This window comes from Cupressus sempervirens, chromosome 3 (genome assembly GCF_028749045.1).
Source record: "Cupressus sempervirens isolate cs-2001-9-10 chromosome 3, ASM2874904v1, whole genome shotgun sequence".
NCBI lineage: Eukaryota > Viridiplantae > Streptophyta > Pinopsida > Cupressales > Cupressaceae > Cupressus > Cupressus sempervirens.
The window spans coordinates 60,235,484-60,254,921 of NC_143120.1; the positions used below are offsets into that span (position 1 = coordinate 60,235,484).

The 19,438-nt window shown below is 34.8% G+C and overlaps 1 protein-coding gene across 1 annotated transcript in view; it reads left to right on the forward strand.

Annotated features, from left to right (window-relative positions):
- Positions 1-2,018: 2,018 nt before the first annotated feature.
- LOC149564771 (uncharacterized protein At5g48480-like) overlaps positions 2,019-19,438 on the forward strand; it is a 36,076-nt gene continuing 18,656 nt past the window's right edge. The window contains exon 1 of the mRNA XM_089816225.1: positions 2,019-2,122. Within this exon, the coding sequence (XP_089672351.1) occupies positions 2,019-2,122 (104 nt within the window). The remainder of the gene's footprint in view (positions 2,123-19,438) is intronic.

Sequence of the window (19,438 nt, forward strand, 5' to 3'; positions counted from 1 at the left end):
AAAAGAGCCTTTCTTGAAGGCAATCAAAGCAATAAAAAGTAAAGCCTTGGAAGGCATTCCTATATTCAGTGGCAAGATGGATCCTAATCTCATCATGGAATGGATTGAAGGAATGGAGAACCATTTTGAATGTGATGGTGTCTCTAATTCTTAGAAGGTTAAAGTGGCAAGGTCAAGATTGAGAGGCACTGCTCTCACCTGGTGGAAATTTGTGCAAACAGAGAGGGAAAAAGAAGGAAAAGGTCCTATTACTTTCTGGAAAGGAATGGTGGCTAAAATTAAACAAGCCTACATTCCTTAAGACTATGAAATATAGCTACATAGGAGGAGACAAAATCTGAGGCAAAAAGACATGGATGTGCATTCCTATACTGAAGAATTCCAAAAGTTATGCTTGAAGATGAAAGTGGTTGAAGATGAAAGTATCCGGTTGGCAAGCTATCTAAATGGACTCAAATGGTCTATTCAAGAAGAAATGAGCCTTGTCACTCCTAAAACAGTTCATCAATGTTATCAAATGGCCCTAAAGGTGGAAGAGAAAGGGAAAAAAAACAAGATTGTACTTCCAAGAACAGAGGAAGAGGTAGAGACTCTAGAGGTGGTCAAAGAGGTGGTTCTAGTAGAGGTAGTGAATCAAGAAACCAAGGGGAAAGTAGACTTTTGGAACAAATTTTTTAAATCAGCACAAGGGGATATTTTGGTAGAGGAAGAGGATCTCAAGGAAGTAGAGGAAGAGGAGCAAGAAGGAGCAGCTCCTATTTTTCCACGATGAAGTGTTACCAATGTGGACATCTTGGGCATCCTACTTATAGGTCACCTGATAAACCATCAACCTCTACTAATGAAAAAAGAGTGGCTTATGCTCAAGCACTAATGAAGTCAACAAACTAGAATAAAAAATGGGTGAGAACTTGATGATTAGAAAGGTGCTCATAAGGCAACCCAATCTGAGTGAACCTAAGCAGAGGAGGGCTCTTTTTAGAGTCAGGTGTAAGATTCAAGGAAAAGTTTGCAAGGTTATAGTAGATTCTGGATCTACAGATAATATTATATGAAAGGAGGAAGCAAAGAAGCTAAAACTTACAAAGGTTCCCCGTGCAAATCCCTATAAGGTAACTTGGTTGAATCAAGAGCAAAGTGTACTTGTTAATGAGCAAACATGGGTTGAGTTTTCTATTGGAGCCTATAAAGACAAAGTGATTCGTGATGTCTTACCCATGGATGCATGCCATCTTCTATTGGGAAGACCTTGGCAATTTGACAGGAAGGTGATCTATGATGGAGAAGAAAATGCCATTTCTTTCAAGAAAGATGGAAGGACTTTCAAAATTCAGTCCTTAATAGAGAATGAAGGGGAAGCCTCTAAGACACCTAGTGTGTTACTTAGTACTGGAAAAGAGTTCTTACAAGCTTTACAAGATGAGGAAACCATAGGATGTGCAATTATGGTGAAACCAAAGGAAGAAGATACGAAGTTGCAGCCAATACCTCTTGAAGTACAGCAAATCCTTGATGATTTTAAAGATATTATTTCAGATGGTACACTAGCAGTACTACCACCTAAAAGAGCAATTAGCCATCAAATTGATTTTGTACCCGATGCTTCTTTGCCTAACAAAGCAACTTATAAGCTTACTCTAGATCAGAATAAGGAAGTGGCAAGACAAGTACAAGAATTATTGGATCAAGGGCTGATTAAGAAGAGCATTAGTCAATGTGTAGTCCCAGTGGTCTTAGCAGCAAAGAAAGGAGGAAAATGGAGACTTTTTACAGATTCAAGGGCCATTAACTAGATCACTATCAGGTATAGATTTCCTATTCCAAGAATAGAGGACTTGATGGATTGTTTAGGAGGAGCTAAGTACTTTACTAAGCTAGAGTTAAAGAGTCATTATCACCAAATTAGAATCAAGGAGGGTCATGAATGGGAGACCGCTTTTAAAACAACAAATGGGTTGTATGAATGGCTTGTGATGCCATTTGGGCTTACAAATGCCCCAAGAACTTTCATGAGATTAATGAATGAGGTCTTGAAGGACTTCACAGGTGGATTTGTGGTAGTGCATCTAGATGATATACTCATCTATAGCAAGACAAAAGAAGAGCACATGGAACATGTAAGGTTAGTCCTGAAGAGACTCAGGAAGAGAAACCAACCATTAATTTGGAAAAGTGTGTATTCATGCAACAAGAATTGGTTTATTTGGGCTTTGCAGTGTCCAAGGGTAATCTGAAAATGGACCCAAGCAAAGTGCAAGCAATCCTAGATTGGCCTACTCCTAGAACAGGGACTGAAGTGAGAAGTTTTCATGGCCTAGCACAATTTTATAGAAAGTTTGTGAGGAACTTCAGAGGAATTTGTGCCCCAATATTAGACACCATCAAAGGAGGGCTGAAAACAAAGTTCAAATGGACTAAGGCAAGGCATTTCAAACATTGAAACAAGAGGTAGCTACAAAACCCATTTTAATCTTACCTACTTTTGATAAATTATTCACTCTTGAATGTGATGCAAGTAATGTAGCAGTAGGGGTGTATTGAGTCAGGAAGGAAGACCTGTAGCATTTTTTAGTGAGAAACTCAATGAGGCAAAAAAGAAATATTCAGCTTATGACTTGGAGTTGTATGCATTAGTACAATCTCTCAAGAAGTGGAGACATTACCTCCTACCCAAAGAATTTGTTGTCTTTACAGATAATCAGGCTTTGAGTTATATAAACACTCAAGAGAGGCTTAGTAATAGGCATTCGAATGGATGAGGTATCTACAATCTTTTACATTCGCAATCAAACACAAGAAGGGGCAGCTCAACAAGGTAGCAGATGCCTTGAGTAGGAAGCTTTTGATTGTCCAAGAAGTGCAGCTACAAAGCATTGGAATAGAAGGTTTTAAAGATTTGTATGAAGAAGATGAAGACTTCTCCCAAGCCTACAAGGTATGCCTAGAGTTTGAGAATCATTTTCATAGTGATTTTGTAGATTATACCCTTCAAAATCGATTGCTACTTAAAGGTAATCAGCTATGTGTACCTAAGGGATCCATGAGAGAAAAATTGATTCAAGAGAAGCATAATGGTAGCTTGAGTGGACATTTTGGCATAAACAAGACATTGGAGTTAGTACAAAGATACTACTTTTGGCCTAAGTTAGCAAGGGATGTACGAAGATATGTTGAGCAATGTGGAATATGTCAAAGAGCTAAAGGAGGTTCAAGCAATGCAGGACTCTATCAACCCTTGCCAATTCCAAATAGGCCTTGGGAATGTGTAAGTATGGACTTTGTGGTTGGACTTCCCAAAACCAAATTAGTTATGGACAACATTTATGTTGTAGTAGACAGGTTCTCTAAAATGAGTCATTTTATTCCATGTAAGACTACTCATGATGCAAGTTATATAGCACATCTCTTCTTCAAGGAGATAGTTCAGATTCATGGACTCCCTTTGAGTATTGTGTCTGATAGGGACAGCAAGTTCATGGGTCATTTTTGGCAAACCTTATGGAAAAGGCTGGGAACTAATCTTTCTTTCAGTTTAGCATACCATCCTCAAACTGATGGTCAAACTGAGATCATCAATAGGGTGCTTCATAACTTGTTAAGGTGCTTAACAAAGGAGTATGGGCAGACTTGGGATCTTGTTATCTCTCAGGCTGAATATGCGAGAGATTTAGGTCCTATAGAGTTAAAAAGTGGACAAGTTGAAGATTTTACCCAAACTATCAAAGAGGTTCAAGAACAAGTGAAGAAAACTATGTTGGAGTCTACTCAAAGATTCAAAGCCAAAATGGATGAGAAGAGGAAAGAAGTACAGTTTCAGATTAGGGACTATGTTATGGTCCATCTTAACAAAGCTAGAATGCAGCAAGGTATGCCCACTAAGCTCCAAATGCGAAGAATTGGGCCATGCAAGGTTCTAGCGAAGTATAGAGAGAATGCCTACAAAGTGGACTTGCCATCAGACCTAGCTATCTCACCAGTGTTTAATGTTGTAGACCTAATCAGATTTAAGGGAGAAATCAGTCAGCAAAGTGCAGCTCCACCAAGGGTCCTACAAGACCTTGACACTAATACAATGCCCAAGAAATAGCCAGCCAAAGCAGAGAAAGTATTGGAATCAAGGGTGAAGAAAACTACACGACATCAAGTGTCTATGGCACATCTGATCAAATGGAAGGATCAACCTGAATCTGAAGCTACTTGGGTTGAGGAAGGACATTTCAAGAAGTTTGGCATTGATCCAACTCTTCTTGACCCTAAAGTGCCTTAGTTTGTATTGAGGGGGGGAGTATGGTGCAGGAGCACCCTTTCAAGGCTCCCACCATATCAAATTTTGGTGTGATGAACTTCTTCTAAGAATTATGTAGATAGAATAAGATTTTCTAACTCATTTGGTGTGTTTTGCTCTAGTTTAGGCTCTTGGTCTAAGGGTTTGACAATGTATCATCATGTTGTGATGTTTTCATTTCTAGTGCATAGGGTGTTCCTAAAACATTGGAATGGTGTATTTGGGGAAGTTTGAAGCCCAAGAGTTCCTTAAGAAGACCCAAAAATGGTCTTGGTGATGGAATTGCAAAAAGAAAAAAGAAAAAAGAACTAAAAATTGCTAAGTTGCTGGTCATTTATGTAAAAGTGTTGAGCAACTTGTGTTAGAAAGAAAGTAAACTTGTTTAAGTGGCTAAAAATGCCCTAACTCAACCCATACACCAGGGGATAGCCTATTTAAGGTTGGAAAAATATTAACCAAGGGTTGGAAGTCATTTTTTGGTATTGCATTGTGCTACTACAGCAAACTGTGACTGGTGTTTAATACATTTTTACTAGTTTTTGGTGTTGTTTTTCAGCAAATCACATTTTTAGTATCATTTTTTTGCATGTTCTAGTTTGTATCTTGTATATTCTCCATTATCCATGCATTAGATTATATTTTTAAACACATTTTGGAAGGTTTTATTAAATTTCTTTAAAAGTAAGAGTTTGTTGTCCAGTTTTGAGTTGTCAACAATGAATGGGTTGTAGCTCTTGTTTCCACCGTGGGATTTCCATGGCCATTTGGATTCCAAGACTACAGACCTTAATGTGTAACATATTGCAAGCAATGGCCCAGAAAATGTGTGGAAGCATTTGTTTGACAAAGCCCTAGGCGAGCTAGGCAATGCCTGGCTAGGAGCAAACATCAAATAATTTGTTCTCAAGAGCAAAGCCTAAAGATTCAAGACTTTCCCTTTGGAGGGATTCAAGAGGGATATAATAAGGTTCTTTTTTGTAGAGGAGAAGTTTCTATGAGTTGAATAAGGTGTTTGAAAGTTGAGGACAACAGGCAGCCCTCAAAACCCTTCAAAACCCTCATTTTTACCATTATTGTTGTACAGCTTTTTGGTGGCCTAAACCCTCAAAAATCTTTGAGTATGTAATGTATGAAACAAATGTTATTAAGGCCAGGTCTGATGAATCCTTAAGGGTAATAAGTTATTAGCCCTATACACCTGGGTGGAGACCTAATTAGGGGCTCTTCTAGTAGCCTTTTTGTGAAGAAACCAAGAAATTGGGTATGAACCCATTGTTACCATCTATTCAAGCATACTAAAAGTGTTCCAATAGAACCTTAAAACTTATCAAAACCTTGGTTGGACTAGGTATTACCGTGGAAGCCTGGTAGACCTACATATGCATTTTGGAAGAATTGCACTCCTAGGAGGATAAGTGAGTCATGGATCAAGATTTGATTATTTCACCTAGTGGGAAGGTTAGGGAAGGTCAGGGGATGTTCTAAGTTGCAAGAAATCCTATAAACCATATAGGTGTAGAGAAAACACCAAGATCCTATTGTTGGATGAGAAGCATAGACTAGCTAGTCTATCCTAGCCTACCCCATCAATATGTTTGATCTCTATTAAATGCTCGGCAATCACTATCTCACTCAGTATAAGGGTTGTATGTTCAGCTTTTACTAGATAACTCGGTCGCAGTGATGACTTTGTAATCTTGCCCTGTAAGTGACTTGCAAATGACTAAGTGTTTGGAGACTAATCGGCAACATAGGCTTAGAGATCAACACATGAGAATAAACCCATAAAGTTCTCATTCAACATGCAACTAACTAAACAAGTCAACATCAAAACAAAAAAGGTTCAACCAAATTCTACTTAAGTTTTTGTACTTGACCATTTTAGCAAAAATTAATACCTATAGAATCCTAACACTATGAAGCCAAACTCGAAATATAAGATATTTAATATTCCTAACAACTACCATTGAACATAATTAACAATACATAAAACTTTTTTTTTAAATCAATACAATAAAGAAGTGCATAAAATAACTTACGAATAACAAAGGGACTTCTAATTTTCCATGGCAAAATTGTAGAATGTATGGGTATTGTTTCTCTTAAATGCGCCACCTTGAAAAAGGGCTCAAAATACTTTCACATTAATTGGCTGTGCACATATAGTACAAGAAAATTTATGGCTATGTTTTAAGTCTCAAAAATGCTTGAGGAGTCTTGTCATGGACTAAGAAGGGGGGCCATATCAATGTTCCGAGCATATGAGTAATATTATTACTCGTCCCGTTGCATTAGACTTCAGTGAGCACAAAGTGGCGCTCCTACGTTTATTTTCTTGAATGGAGGACTTGGCAATAGTTTATTTTATCCAACTCAATGATGGGTGGCCCTCAACAACTTGGACTAAAATTGTCATAGAACATTATCATCTCACCCCATTAATGGTCATAGTTGAGCAAACTCAATAATAATTGAGCTAAAATTGGCATTACATGAAGGAAAGTTGATATTTTTTCAAAAAATTACAAACTACATAATACGGTCCCACCATTTAAGCCCGAGTGTGTATTGAAGAGGAAATTCCAACACAGAAAGCACGACATTAGAGGGCATGGGATAATTTAAGAAGATAGGGTGGACAAAGGATAAAAGGATCAAACTTGGTTGCCCACTAGAGTTTACTATGCCATATGTGAAAGGAACACATGTATTTAAAGCAAACATTAATGCAAATGCTTAATTGAAGCAGAAACGTGCATGATAGGTGGAATAAATGACAGAAATTTTGCTTAAACCACATAATCTCACTTACTATCACAAGTCAACTGAAAAATAAATCTAAAGTGGAATACGGGGGAAAGGATCTTGAGGCACTAGCGCAAAAGGGATTTACTCGGGTTCAATTAAGCTCTATGGAAAGTTAATGGATTCAATATTGGAAGAACTTTTATTTTTAAAAAATTATTAAATAGATTGGCATTATATCATTAATGTTTAAATTTGTATAAAAGATTTTGAATGCTTTTTTTATTCAGATTATCTTGATTTATTGTAAGTGTCAGTAATTTTATATTTATTAATAATAAAAAATTTAAATATTTTTCTTTATTATTGTTAAAAAAATTAATTTGTATAATTATTGTAGTCTTTTAATATTTCTAATATATTTTTCTCATGATTGTACATATTCAAATGTTCAATGTCTTTCGGCTTTGTATGTAAAGTAAGCTATTTTGAACAACTCCTCTTCTATGTCCTCTTCAGTGTAACTCCTATTTTCTTAATCAACAAAATCATGTCATTATTTATAGTATCCTTTAGTAACACTTTTTCAATATTTCAGCAATATAAATTCCATTACAAGTGTCTTGATATATTTTGCTAAAAAACATGTCATCTCTTTCTTGATTATTCTACTTATTATTAAACCACTTTTTATAAAGCCCAACCTTGTATATGCCTAATACAACTCATTAGTGTGGTCATTTTTGCTAGTTAGGCAAATCAATTAATGAATTATGTGACCTTGTTTTGATATGTAGAGATCATTAATTGTGCTAGTGAATCACATGGGTTACCCTTGTGATAGAAGGAAAGAGATCATCTAACCTAAACATACAAATAGAAACCCATTTCCAAATAGGTAACAATTAATTAGCCCCAACTTCAAACCCTTAGGAGAGTTGGGTACTTGTGGACTCATTGGTGATTATATGTCCCTCTTTTGATTTCAATTGATTTGGATATGATTCAACAATATAAGAACTAAGATAAAAGGTGCAAAAATGAAAATAAGAAACACAAACAAACATATGCATATTTGAGAATTAATTGAGATACATAGAACTAAAAAGTAGATGTAGAGAGGATTGTGTGTCTAAACTCTAATCTCAAAATAGGTTGACACTATCACTAGGTACCTAGTTTTTCAGGTGTCACAAGTGTAGAATAGAAGTCAAAATAGTGTTGGGAGCCTCCAAACTACTTTTGAATCAATTTTCAAGCCAAAGCACTAGGTCTATAATTTAAGGCATCCTAGTCCAAACCCTAAGTTGAGAATCATTGAATAAAATTGATAATACCCTTGATTGATGGTGCAAATCTCCTAGGATAAATTCTCAAAGTGTTGATGCAATGACATGATGAATATGTTATTTTTACGCCCTTTAGGTTGTTGTTCTTATGTGACAAAAATCTCATCTGTTACCACTTTAAATATTAAAAACATGACAAATATTCACATTAGTCATTATGAAACTTAATTAAAGATTCTTGTCATAGCTTGGTGTGTCTTACTCTTACGGAGAAAAAACTTTTCTCTTGGAATAAACTCGTGAATAAGATATGCTAATGGGTAGTTTTAAAATGGTAAATTTTTGCTTCCTTATGGAAGGCATGAACTAAGGTAAAAAAAACATATTGAATCGGGAGGAGGCCATTGGGAACTCTCCTACTTATGTAGGGGTGGTTAGATCTATTTAGTGAGGGGTTGAGATTAATGATAAGCCTCTTGCACTTACTCAATATTATTCTGCAAAAACTTGTTACTCTTTGGGCATCAAATCCATTGGGGATATCATGGTTAAAATTTAGATATATTCTTGGGAGAAACTATGTTGTAAAAATGGAATCCCACCATCCCCAAAGAAGATTTTTTTTTTTATTAACAAGGTTACTAGTTCTTTTTTTTCCTAGGAAAATTCCTACTACTAAGTAATTATTGGATCGATTGAAGTGGAATGATGGGACTCCTTTTACAGAGGTCAAGGTGAAATAGATTTATCATATGCTAAGAGATAAGGTTCAAATTATTGCATGGATTAATGCATCTTGGGGGTGTCACTGGTCTGAGCCTAAGTGTCATTTTTTAATGAGTAGGATGTGGAAGAGCTTGTATGAGCCCAAAAAGATCTATCTTAGGTAGATGATTCTCTCCAAGAAGATTATTGTTGGATGATGTTTTAACTTCCTTAGGGTGTGATTCTGTCTATTGTTCTTTATGTAATGTACTTGAGACACCAAGTCATCTTTTTTGTTATTGTTCATTTACTTCTCAGTCATGGTCCCTCTTCCTTGGTTATCTAGTGGTCTGGAACAAATCTCCTAGTTTGTCATGGATTGAAGTTTTGGCTAGGTTTGTGGACATTTTTATGATTATCCTAACTTGTTTTGGTTTGTTTTATTTTGTGACATACTTTGGCTTTTGTGGTCCAAAAGGAATGAGGAAACCTTTCAAAATAAGAAAAGAAGGATTACTAAGTTCAATGATAAATTTGCACATCTTTTTAGTATGGCATAGGTGTCTATTATTATTGAAATGCCAAAAAAGAATATTATGATCCATGCCCAATAGGGAATGATGTTGTTATAGAATTGTGATGTCATATCAACTCATTTTTATAATGTCCATACATGTTGGATTGAAAGGGGAAAAAAAGAATTAGAACAGGTACTAAAAGATAACAAAATCTCTAGAGTATATATTGAAGTTAAGAACAAAGAACCAAAGTACAAGGATGCACCAAGTTGGGATTTTTTTTTGCGCCAAATATTGTTCCACATCTGGGCACATTTTATCCTAATAAAGTTGAGGGAAGCAATAATATAGTAGATTCATGGGACTATTAATGACCAGAGCTCTTCTCTTGCTTGATAATTATCATTTTTTAATGTAATGCAATATGATGCTAATAGTGTAGTAAGAGTTGCACAGTAGATACAGTTTCAAGTTAGTATATTTTGGAAAAAAAATTGTTGTGATAAACATGTCTATTCCATGATGCTATTTGTGAAATATATCTAATAGAAAAAAAAAATCACTAATAAAAAGACTATTCTTCAAATCTACAATCATATTATCAAATATTAATTTGAACTAGAATTGGCCATTTAGTCATCCAATTTTTTCGAGCCTCATGATTTTTTGTTCCATTTCAATCTTTGTGTGCATTCTTGGTTCATAACCCCATCAATTACCAACTTGGTTTATAGTGGTAAAGGATTGAGAAGTGGGCATCACCCACATTTGTAATGAGTATATATACCGTTTCAAAAGTGGGCATCTCATTCCCAATTTCTATTTCTTTTTTTCTTTTTTCCTCAATTTTTTTAGAGTATATTTATCATTTTACTCATCATATCTACTTTTCATTCATCCTTGTGATATTGATTCCTTTTCCTTTTTTTTGTCTTCCTTAGGAGTTAGGACAAGTTTGGGACTCACTTGTTGGGAAACTACATTCTTACTAAGATCTAACAAGATTACCATTGAGGTTCTAGATGAATAAGTTGATTCACATATTATTACCTGGTGAAAGGATAGTGACTAGAAGTTGTACATAATTCTTTAGATTACAATTTATAGGTTTTATTCTAAAGATCTGGGAATTAGATTAGATGTCAAATAACCCCTGGATAATTATCCTAATAATATTTTACAAGGTTCTATTTTAGGTGGTTGTTATAGGATAGTTTTCTCAGGTTTTGTTTATAAATCAATAGGAGAAGCACTATAGGAATATTAACTCATAAAGAATGGCTAAGGACCTATAATTTTATGAACCTATTTTTCTATTCTAGGATGGTTTTCTCAAGTACTATTACTAAATAAATAGTAGAAGTTATTCTCCTTTTCACCATAAGAGTATGGTGCAGGAGCACCAGATCTAGTACAAATACCAATGGAGGCTAGAAGATCCAAATAGGGCATGAAGACATGTATTAAGGTCAACTAGTACATTTTAGGTCCTATCATGACATTTTGGGATGATAAGGGCCACATAATTGGTTATGGTTTGAAAGGTCTTGATAAGGACTTCGTTCATTGTAATAAGGTCCAATAGTTCCCAATAGGTTAAAGTCGTTCAATAAGTTCCTAAGATAGTTAAATTGGTTCTAGCTAAATCAAATTTTAAAATTTGGTAAGTTAGAACATTCAAAGAGGTGATTAAATGAAAGTTCCAAAATCAAGTTTTTAAACTATAACAACTTGTTAGTTTTGGTAGGGAAATGTGTTTAATAGCCTAAATGGCTTTGTAATTATTTGAAACTAATTAGATTAAGTTGAAAAAGTTCTAATTCACCCATTAAAGCTTGGTAAAGCCTAGAAAATGTAGATTGGAGTTGGCAAGAAAATTGTGTACACACTATGAGAGATTTTGCAATAAAAAGTCATTGTTCTCGTAACTTCTTGAGGCATTGTATATGATTGATTTATTTATCTGATCAAGTTATGCCTTTTTATGGTATTATGAGAAGGAAAACATCAAGCTATAACTACATGCAAGAGTAGGAATATATTTGTTACAACCTTTCATAGTTTGGTGTTGATTGGTATAAAGGAAATTATAGTGTTTTGATATTTTTGGGATACCTATAATGATTTTGACCATTTTGTGAATGTAGAGGGCTAAATTTCCATAGAATGGTCATGAACTAATATGTTCCATAATGTACCAACCATCAAGATGAAAAAATACTAAATTTGCAAGGTGATCACAATGTTCGAATTGATGTGAAGGAACAATGATTTGGAGCTTGACTATAGCAGTCAGAGTTCTACTTCAACAATGGTATTCTTTTATGATAGGGAGGATTTTAATATGGAATTCTAATTATTAAATAATTTTTGATAGTTTTAAATGGTGATTGATGGTCATACGTTGAGAAAGCCCTAGATAGATGAGGGTTTGTAGGAGTGATTTGGGGCTTCCATAGTTGCAGGGTAATTGAGACCAAAAATTGATTATAATTTATTTTGATTGGGATCAAATTAAAATATATATATTAAAGTATTTGTAGTTGGAATTCATATATTTCACATGGTTTCTTTATAAAAGTGAGGACAAATTGGCTAAAAACCAGTAACAAAAATCTATTTGAGGCAAATGGTCCAAAGCACCAAGGGTTGAATTTGAGATATTTTGAAATATAGTCAACTGGGTATAATAATATATGATTTAATTTGAGTCTTTTGGAAAATTTGAAAGATAATAATTAAATTAACTCACTAGAGACCTAATTGCTATTTAGGCCTAGTAGGACAAAAAAATGGTTTTTCTTGCAATATAAGTACTTGGAACTTTGGATTTGGGTGGTTTTGATTAGATTGAGTTAAAAGTGTTAGAAACCACAATTGGAACAATTGTTTTATTTTCATTGATGTCAAATCTACTGATGATACATGTTGCTATCTGTTCTAAATGTCATATCTATTTGATTGATGAAGAGGATTTGAGAATTTTCTCATAACAAAAGCACCTAGAGGAAATGTTGAGTTATAAAATGGAAGCCATAGTGGACATTTGATTAGTTAGACTTTGACAAGATAAAGTGATTTTTTAAATCATGTTGATAAATAGTATTATTCAAGGCTTGACAGTGCAAGTCGAGATAAATCACTAATGTAAGATTTGGCCAAGCAACAAAGTAAAAGATCAAGGAATTTTGAATACTATGCCTTGTGATGCTAGTGTCAACCAAGCCACAATAAGTGCTATGCAAATTTGATGTTGACCAAGCATTAGTATTGACTAATCCACAATATTGAAGAGCTAAAAGTTTGACAACAACCAAGCAAATTAGTGATGCCTGAGTGTCAAAACTTAGTAATGGCCAAGTGACAGTATTTTGAATGTGTATGAGAAATTTTGATTTCCATCTAACTCAATTGATTTCTTGGGATATAGAAGATGTGTTGAAGATAATTTTGATTAGCTAGATCATTTAATTTAGGGGGAGGATTAGGTAAGATACCTAATGAATGAATTCAAGGAGAAGTTTCTAGAAAAGAAGGAAGATGAATAGATACAATGAATCTAATGAATCAAATTGTGATCCCTAAGATCTATGGTGATTGTGAAAATGGAAAAGGACTAGAATTACCTATTGAAGGAGGCATAGAGGAAAATTCAAAGTGTGAAAAGTGTGAAATGAAAAGAGAAGAACAAAACAAAGAAGTTATGTATGTTCCTAGTGAGATGGAACAAAGTTGTTGAGGTTGATAAGAGAATCTAAGAAGAAGGCTTAAGTTTTTTGTGGAGAGAAGTGTGAATACTTGAAGGGGTTGCCAAGAAAATCAAAGAAAGAGATGACAACGAAGGCTTGTCAAAGTGATGTAGTGCAAGGTAGGAGAATCCCCAAAGGAGATGTCCTAGCTCCCAGCAAATAACCACATACTAAAAATACAACACAAGATTCACAATGCAAGATCTGATATTAAATTACAACTTTTTATTCATAAAATAACTATTACATGAAATGTGCCATGTTATAAGGACTTCCCAATTACAACCAAATATAATAGCAATTATAGTAATAGTTTTGCAAGATCCCTCAAGATCCAATCCAAACCCTAGCTGGTGTAGAGCCACAAGCTGCTAGAAACCTCCAAGATCTTAACTTGTGCTCACAAGCCACCAAGAAACCTCCTTGTTTCTAAACCACATCCACTAGCTCTTCTCACAAACTCACAAATCCATCACAATCCTGTTGTAAACTGCCTCACATTCGATGCTTTGTCCACTAACTCGGGAGAACTCACCCTCTACTTCCTCCTTTTCTCCAAGCTTCTAGTAAGAAGAGATCACACCTTGAAGCTCTATTACAAATGCTCATATGCCTTGTTTAAATAGGCACTTATCACCCAAGATGTTACGAACATAACCAATGTGGGATAAAAGGTAAATAAAATTACCTTCAACAAATATTTAATTCTCACCCAAATACAACTAAGCACCACCATGTAGCCCAACAAATATTAAATGCATGATTTAAGGAAATGTCCACAAACTTCTAGAATTCCACCTACACACCTCGATAAGTGGAATGACAACAATTTTTATTTATTTTTCTATTTACGCCACCTATGCACTTGAAAAATAGAAATTTCTCCTTTTCACCTTTTTTCTATTTTTTTTTTTTTTTTTTAATTATAATGCAAGATGCTTGTGCATCACAAAGAATCAACACGTGAACTAAATAGAGATTTGAAACTACAAAACTGAGTTGTAATCATAGAGATCAAACCATTTTGTTTTCTTTCTAATCATTGTAAATGGTTTGTATTGAAATTATTTTAATTAAAGGTTGACCTAATAGTCATTTAGGACTTAAGAATCTTTGTAAATCCTTTAACAAGATGATGTTCTAATGGAATGATCTAAATCCTTCGAAAAGGTCACTCCTAACAAGGTAATTAAATCCTCTAAGTAAGTCACATTTAACAGTGTGGATTATAAACTTTTAACAAGGTTGGCTCCTAACAAGGCTCACTTTAGAAGAGTGAAGAAGTGGTGACTTGTTGCTAGTATTTTTTCCCAAATTGGGTTTCCAAATTAAATTCTAACGTCAAATTTGTGTTGAATGTTTTATCGTGTTTTACATTCACATGTTTATAATTCAGAAAAATCTGTTATCTCAGGACAATGAACTACTAGTTAATTTTGTTATTGAGATTATAGTAGAGACCGAGTTACAATAGAATAAGAAGAACAGATAATGTTTAATTTTTTGATTGTTAAATTGGTACTAAAGGACCTTGAGTAACTAATTGACACTCCCCTCGCAACTATTGGAAACATTCTAACAATTGGCATCAGAGCACTAGTGCTTATAAAGAGAAGTTTGAAAGTACTTAAAGACAATGATCATTACTCACAAAAGGGGGTACCAAATTTGAACAAGGAAAACTTTCATGCATGGAAAATGCTAATGAGTTTACATATAACCAGTATTGGTTATGTTGCAATAGGTTTTGTAGACAATGATTATGTGAAGATAATTTTTGTTACAAAAGTTTGCACCCTTGTCCAAAGTTTTTAACTAAGGACAACCTTGTGAAACATGGAAATAACCTCCAAGTTGTGGGACTTGAACTATGAGGTTGAGTCTCTAGAACTATCAAGATGTGCCTAACTACTCTTGGAGAGGAAAAGGGAGAAGGAATGCATGAAAAAAAATCTACCTATTCTAACCTAAGGAGTGATGCACCAAATAGAGTGTTCAAACCAATCTTTGTCCATACATGCACATTTGGACCATCATGACACCAAAAGATATACACATCCAGACTTGTTTTAATCTAACAATCACATGAAGATTAGAAAACCCAAATAAATGACACAAGGAAGAACATAATTCACTTATATATCATTTATAGGCCAAAAGGAGATATAGTCATGTAAGATCGCAGATTTCCACAATACACTAATGAGAGCCAAATAGGTCTTGCACAATACATCAATTTCTAGAGGAGATAAAGTAGAATGTCATATAGGTTCAGATGTAAAGGAAATTTACAGTGAATTTGCAAAGCAATATCAAAGAAAACATAGAAGAGTCAACCCTTACAAAGATTACAAAATCTACCTTTATAGCTCAAGCATAACTAAGATATTTTTTGACTTACACCAAAATCAACCACCACCATTTAAAATTGTAGAGAAAAATCATATAGATCTAGAGAAAATATGATCTTGGCATGGATTTAGATGTAAAGAAATCCAATACTTTGCCAAAAATAGAGCCTTGATAAGATGAATTTGATCCCAATTAATCATTCTGACCAAGTAGATAGATAAAACCAGAGGTGGTGGAGTATTTCCTTCATTTACCATGCATGAAATTTGATGAGAGCATTTTATGTCCCAAATTATACCATATTTTAGCATTTGTATAAGCCTTCATGCTCATTTCAAAACCCATTTTAATATTCTATTTTCACCTTCTATGTTGCATATGATCTAATATAAGAAAGTAATATTTAATCTAGTTATTTGATAAAATATGTGAATACATATATGTGATTGTATTTATTTAGCATGTTATTGTATTCATTAAGCAATATTATCAAGCCAACCACAAATAGCATAATACAATGATGATTAAAATGGAGGACTTCATACATGGCAAGAACCAAAATTGTTATTTCCTATTCTTTGCTACAACTGGATACAACCTATAAATATGCTTGTAGTTGGATGATGTTTGGTTTTCATTATCTCTATTCTACTCTAAGTTGTTATAAGTTGCATCTATATAAGTAGCGAGAGACAAAAGGAGGGGAGACATATAGTCCTGTATAACACACAGTAGTGTACAGAGATTACATTTATTCTAAATCATAAATTCCATATTCACATGTATGGTTAAGAAGCTATAAAATTAGTTTATCTCTTCATCACCCAAAGCTGAGGAGGTGGGCCCACTCTGAGGTCACATGGTGATTCTTTATTTTATGGAGTGCATTTGAGTTTTTTTTATTGGTTTAGCATTATATGATATGTATTATTTGCATTTGTATTTTGATTAGTTTAGCATTACATGGTGTGTGTTTTAATCATATTATATTAGTTTATACATTTAATATCTATGTTTGATTGCATAATAATATTTCATCTGAATTAGATATTGAATTAGTTAATGATTTTTTGTGAGTTATAGTTATCTTTATTGTAGATTAGTTTTGTTATGAGCTGCTTCTATTTTTGATGTTCTTGTTAATAGGAAGTGACAGTTCCTATCGTTGGGATTCATTTAGTTTTTCATAGATTCAATTTCACGTCATGTAACTACATTCATAATCCCTCATCTCTTTGCCAGGATCCCTTGATGGCATACTACTCAGACACCTTTCATAAGCTTATGCTCTCAGATTGACACATATAGACTAGCCAAACTTCATTATAGATCATTAATTCTTTATTATTATTTGCCCCAGTGTTGGCCTATCAACATTCATTCGAGAGTGGTTGGAATTGATCATGAAGATCAGATCATGTAAAAAAACATCTCTTCCTCATAGTTGGCTCGACAAACCAACAAAGTTAATAGGTCAACTTTATCTTGCACAAAAGATGGGCCACATGGGCCAATAGTTCTATTTCTTTTGCCACCCTGCAAAGTCTTCACACATTTGACCACATCACCTACTAACTACCCCAACTTTTCAACTTAATTGCGATATCACATAACTGTCAACCTTAACTATGACTAATTTTCTTTCAAACTGGGTCCATGAGGATACGTGGCAATTAGGTGCATTCCTACATTGTCTAAAATTCTCACAGCTTCAAAATGCAGGAAAGCATTGATCGTCAATCTCTGCAAGATCAATGATCATGGGAGATCCCATTTATCATGGCATTTGTTTTTAAAACTTTTGGGCCCACCAGACACTGAGCATCTAGCTTCATCAAGCATGTCAAGCCTTGTGGTGAATCAACGGGAAGTAACTAGCACATACTTTCCACCTTAGCACTACCTAGCACCCTGATTGGCAATATTTTTTAAATCCTAGAGGCCCACACTAGAAACAGGTTCTACATGCCATACATCGCATTGTCACTTCCCCACAATGTTTAAACATATTGCATCTTCAAGAACTGGAGAAGTGCCTACCATTGATCTATGTGAGATTGGACAACCCAGAAACATGCAACCAACAAACTATCCATGTCAATACCTTTGACCAATGACATGACACCAAACTACCTTCATATGCCAATGTGCTCTGACAGCTCATCCACATTGTCTGTGATGGCCCACCGAAGAAGCTGGACCCATGAATCCACATGGCAAAAATTTTCTTTCCCACATTGTCAAAAATTCTAACAAAACAAAGAATGTGGGAAAGTAATAGCCAATCAAAATTCCAGTGAACACTAACATGTTAGCATAGTCAAAAGATGAGCCACAAACAACAAACAAGGGTCCACCTTGGACGCATGTCATAAGGTCACTTCCCCACATCCATTAAATACTGGGCAATTAAAAAATTTGGGAAACTGACTACTATAGATCCGTGGGAGATCTAACATTGGATGAAACATGTGGGGGCCAAAAAAATAAACTTAGGAAAATAGGGAAATATTATAAGGTTTTTATTTAATTTATTTCATATTTCCATAGTAGTGTTTAATATTTAAATATGGAAAGTGAATGTTAGGTGGGCTTTGGCATTTGTAGTCACTGAAGTCTGCACCCTTGTCCAAAGTTACTACCTAAGGACAATCTCATGAAACATGGAAATAACCTCCAAGTTGTGGGACTTGAAATATGAGGTTGAGTCTCTGGAGAAAGTTGGCTTCCTCTTACTATCAGGGCATACCTAACTATTCTTGGAGAGGAAAAGGGAGAAAGAGAGCATGAAAGAAAATCTATCTAATCTAATCTAAAGAGGTGATGCACCAAAATAGAGTGTTCAGACCAAACTCTACCCATATATGCACTATTGAACTAGAATGAAACTAAGGATATACACATTCAGACTTGCTTTAATCTAATAATCACATGCAAATAAGAAGACCAAGATGGATGACACAAGGAAAGAGAGATTCACTTATATTATCATTCATAGGCCAAGGAGATATAGTCATGCAGATCATAGATCTCTACAAAACACCAGTAAGAGGCAAAGAGTTCTTGCACTTTCATACCAATGGCTAAAAGAGATAAGACAAAAAATTCATGTAGTTCAGAGGGACACGGGAATTTACACTGAGAATCTATAGAGCAGTAACAAAGAAAATAGAGAAAGGTCCCCACTCAAAATTTTAGAAGTTTCCTTTATAGCTTAGGCATAACTGAGATGTCCTCCACTGTAATTACTTCGCAACAACCTACCATTAAGTCCTGCAGAGAACAATCATGAAGAAAATTTGATCTAGACACGGATCCAAATGTAATGATATCTAATCTTCTATGTTAAATAATGCCTTGAGAGGATGCAAACGGCACCATAATTGTGCTTTGACCAGGTAGATAGGTTGGATCGAGAGGTAGAGTGTTCCTCTTTGTTTCGTATTTACTCCAGGGTGGTTGGAATTGATCATGAAGATTAGATTCGCATAAAAATTCCTGACTCTCTTCATTCCCTAGCACTTGAATCAGTTGGGTCAGAAAGTCAACTAAACTCTGCATCCAAAACAAGCTATGTGGGCCAATAACCTCCTTCTATCTTGCCATCTCACAAGAGTCCAATGTGGTTGACCATCTCTTTTTATTACTAACTGTGCCAACCCTCAAACTCTAACTATGACGGTCACATTAATTGTCCGCACCTCTAACCATTACTGCCTCCACTAGACCCACTGGGATACATGTCACCGAGGCACTATGTCACTATGTGTATCCTTCGAGCACTTTTCCATAGTA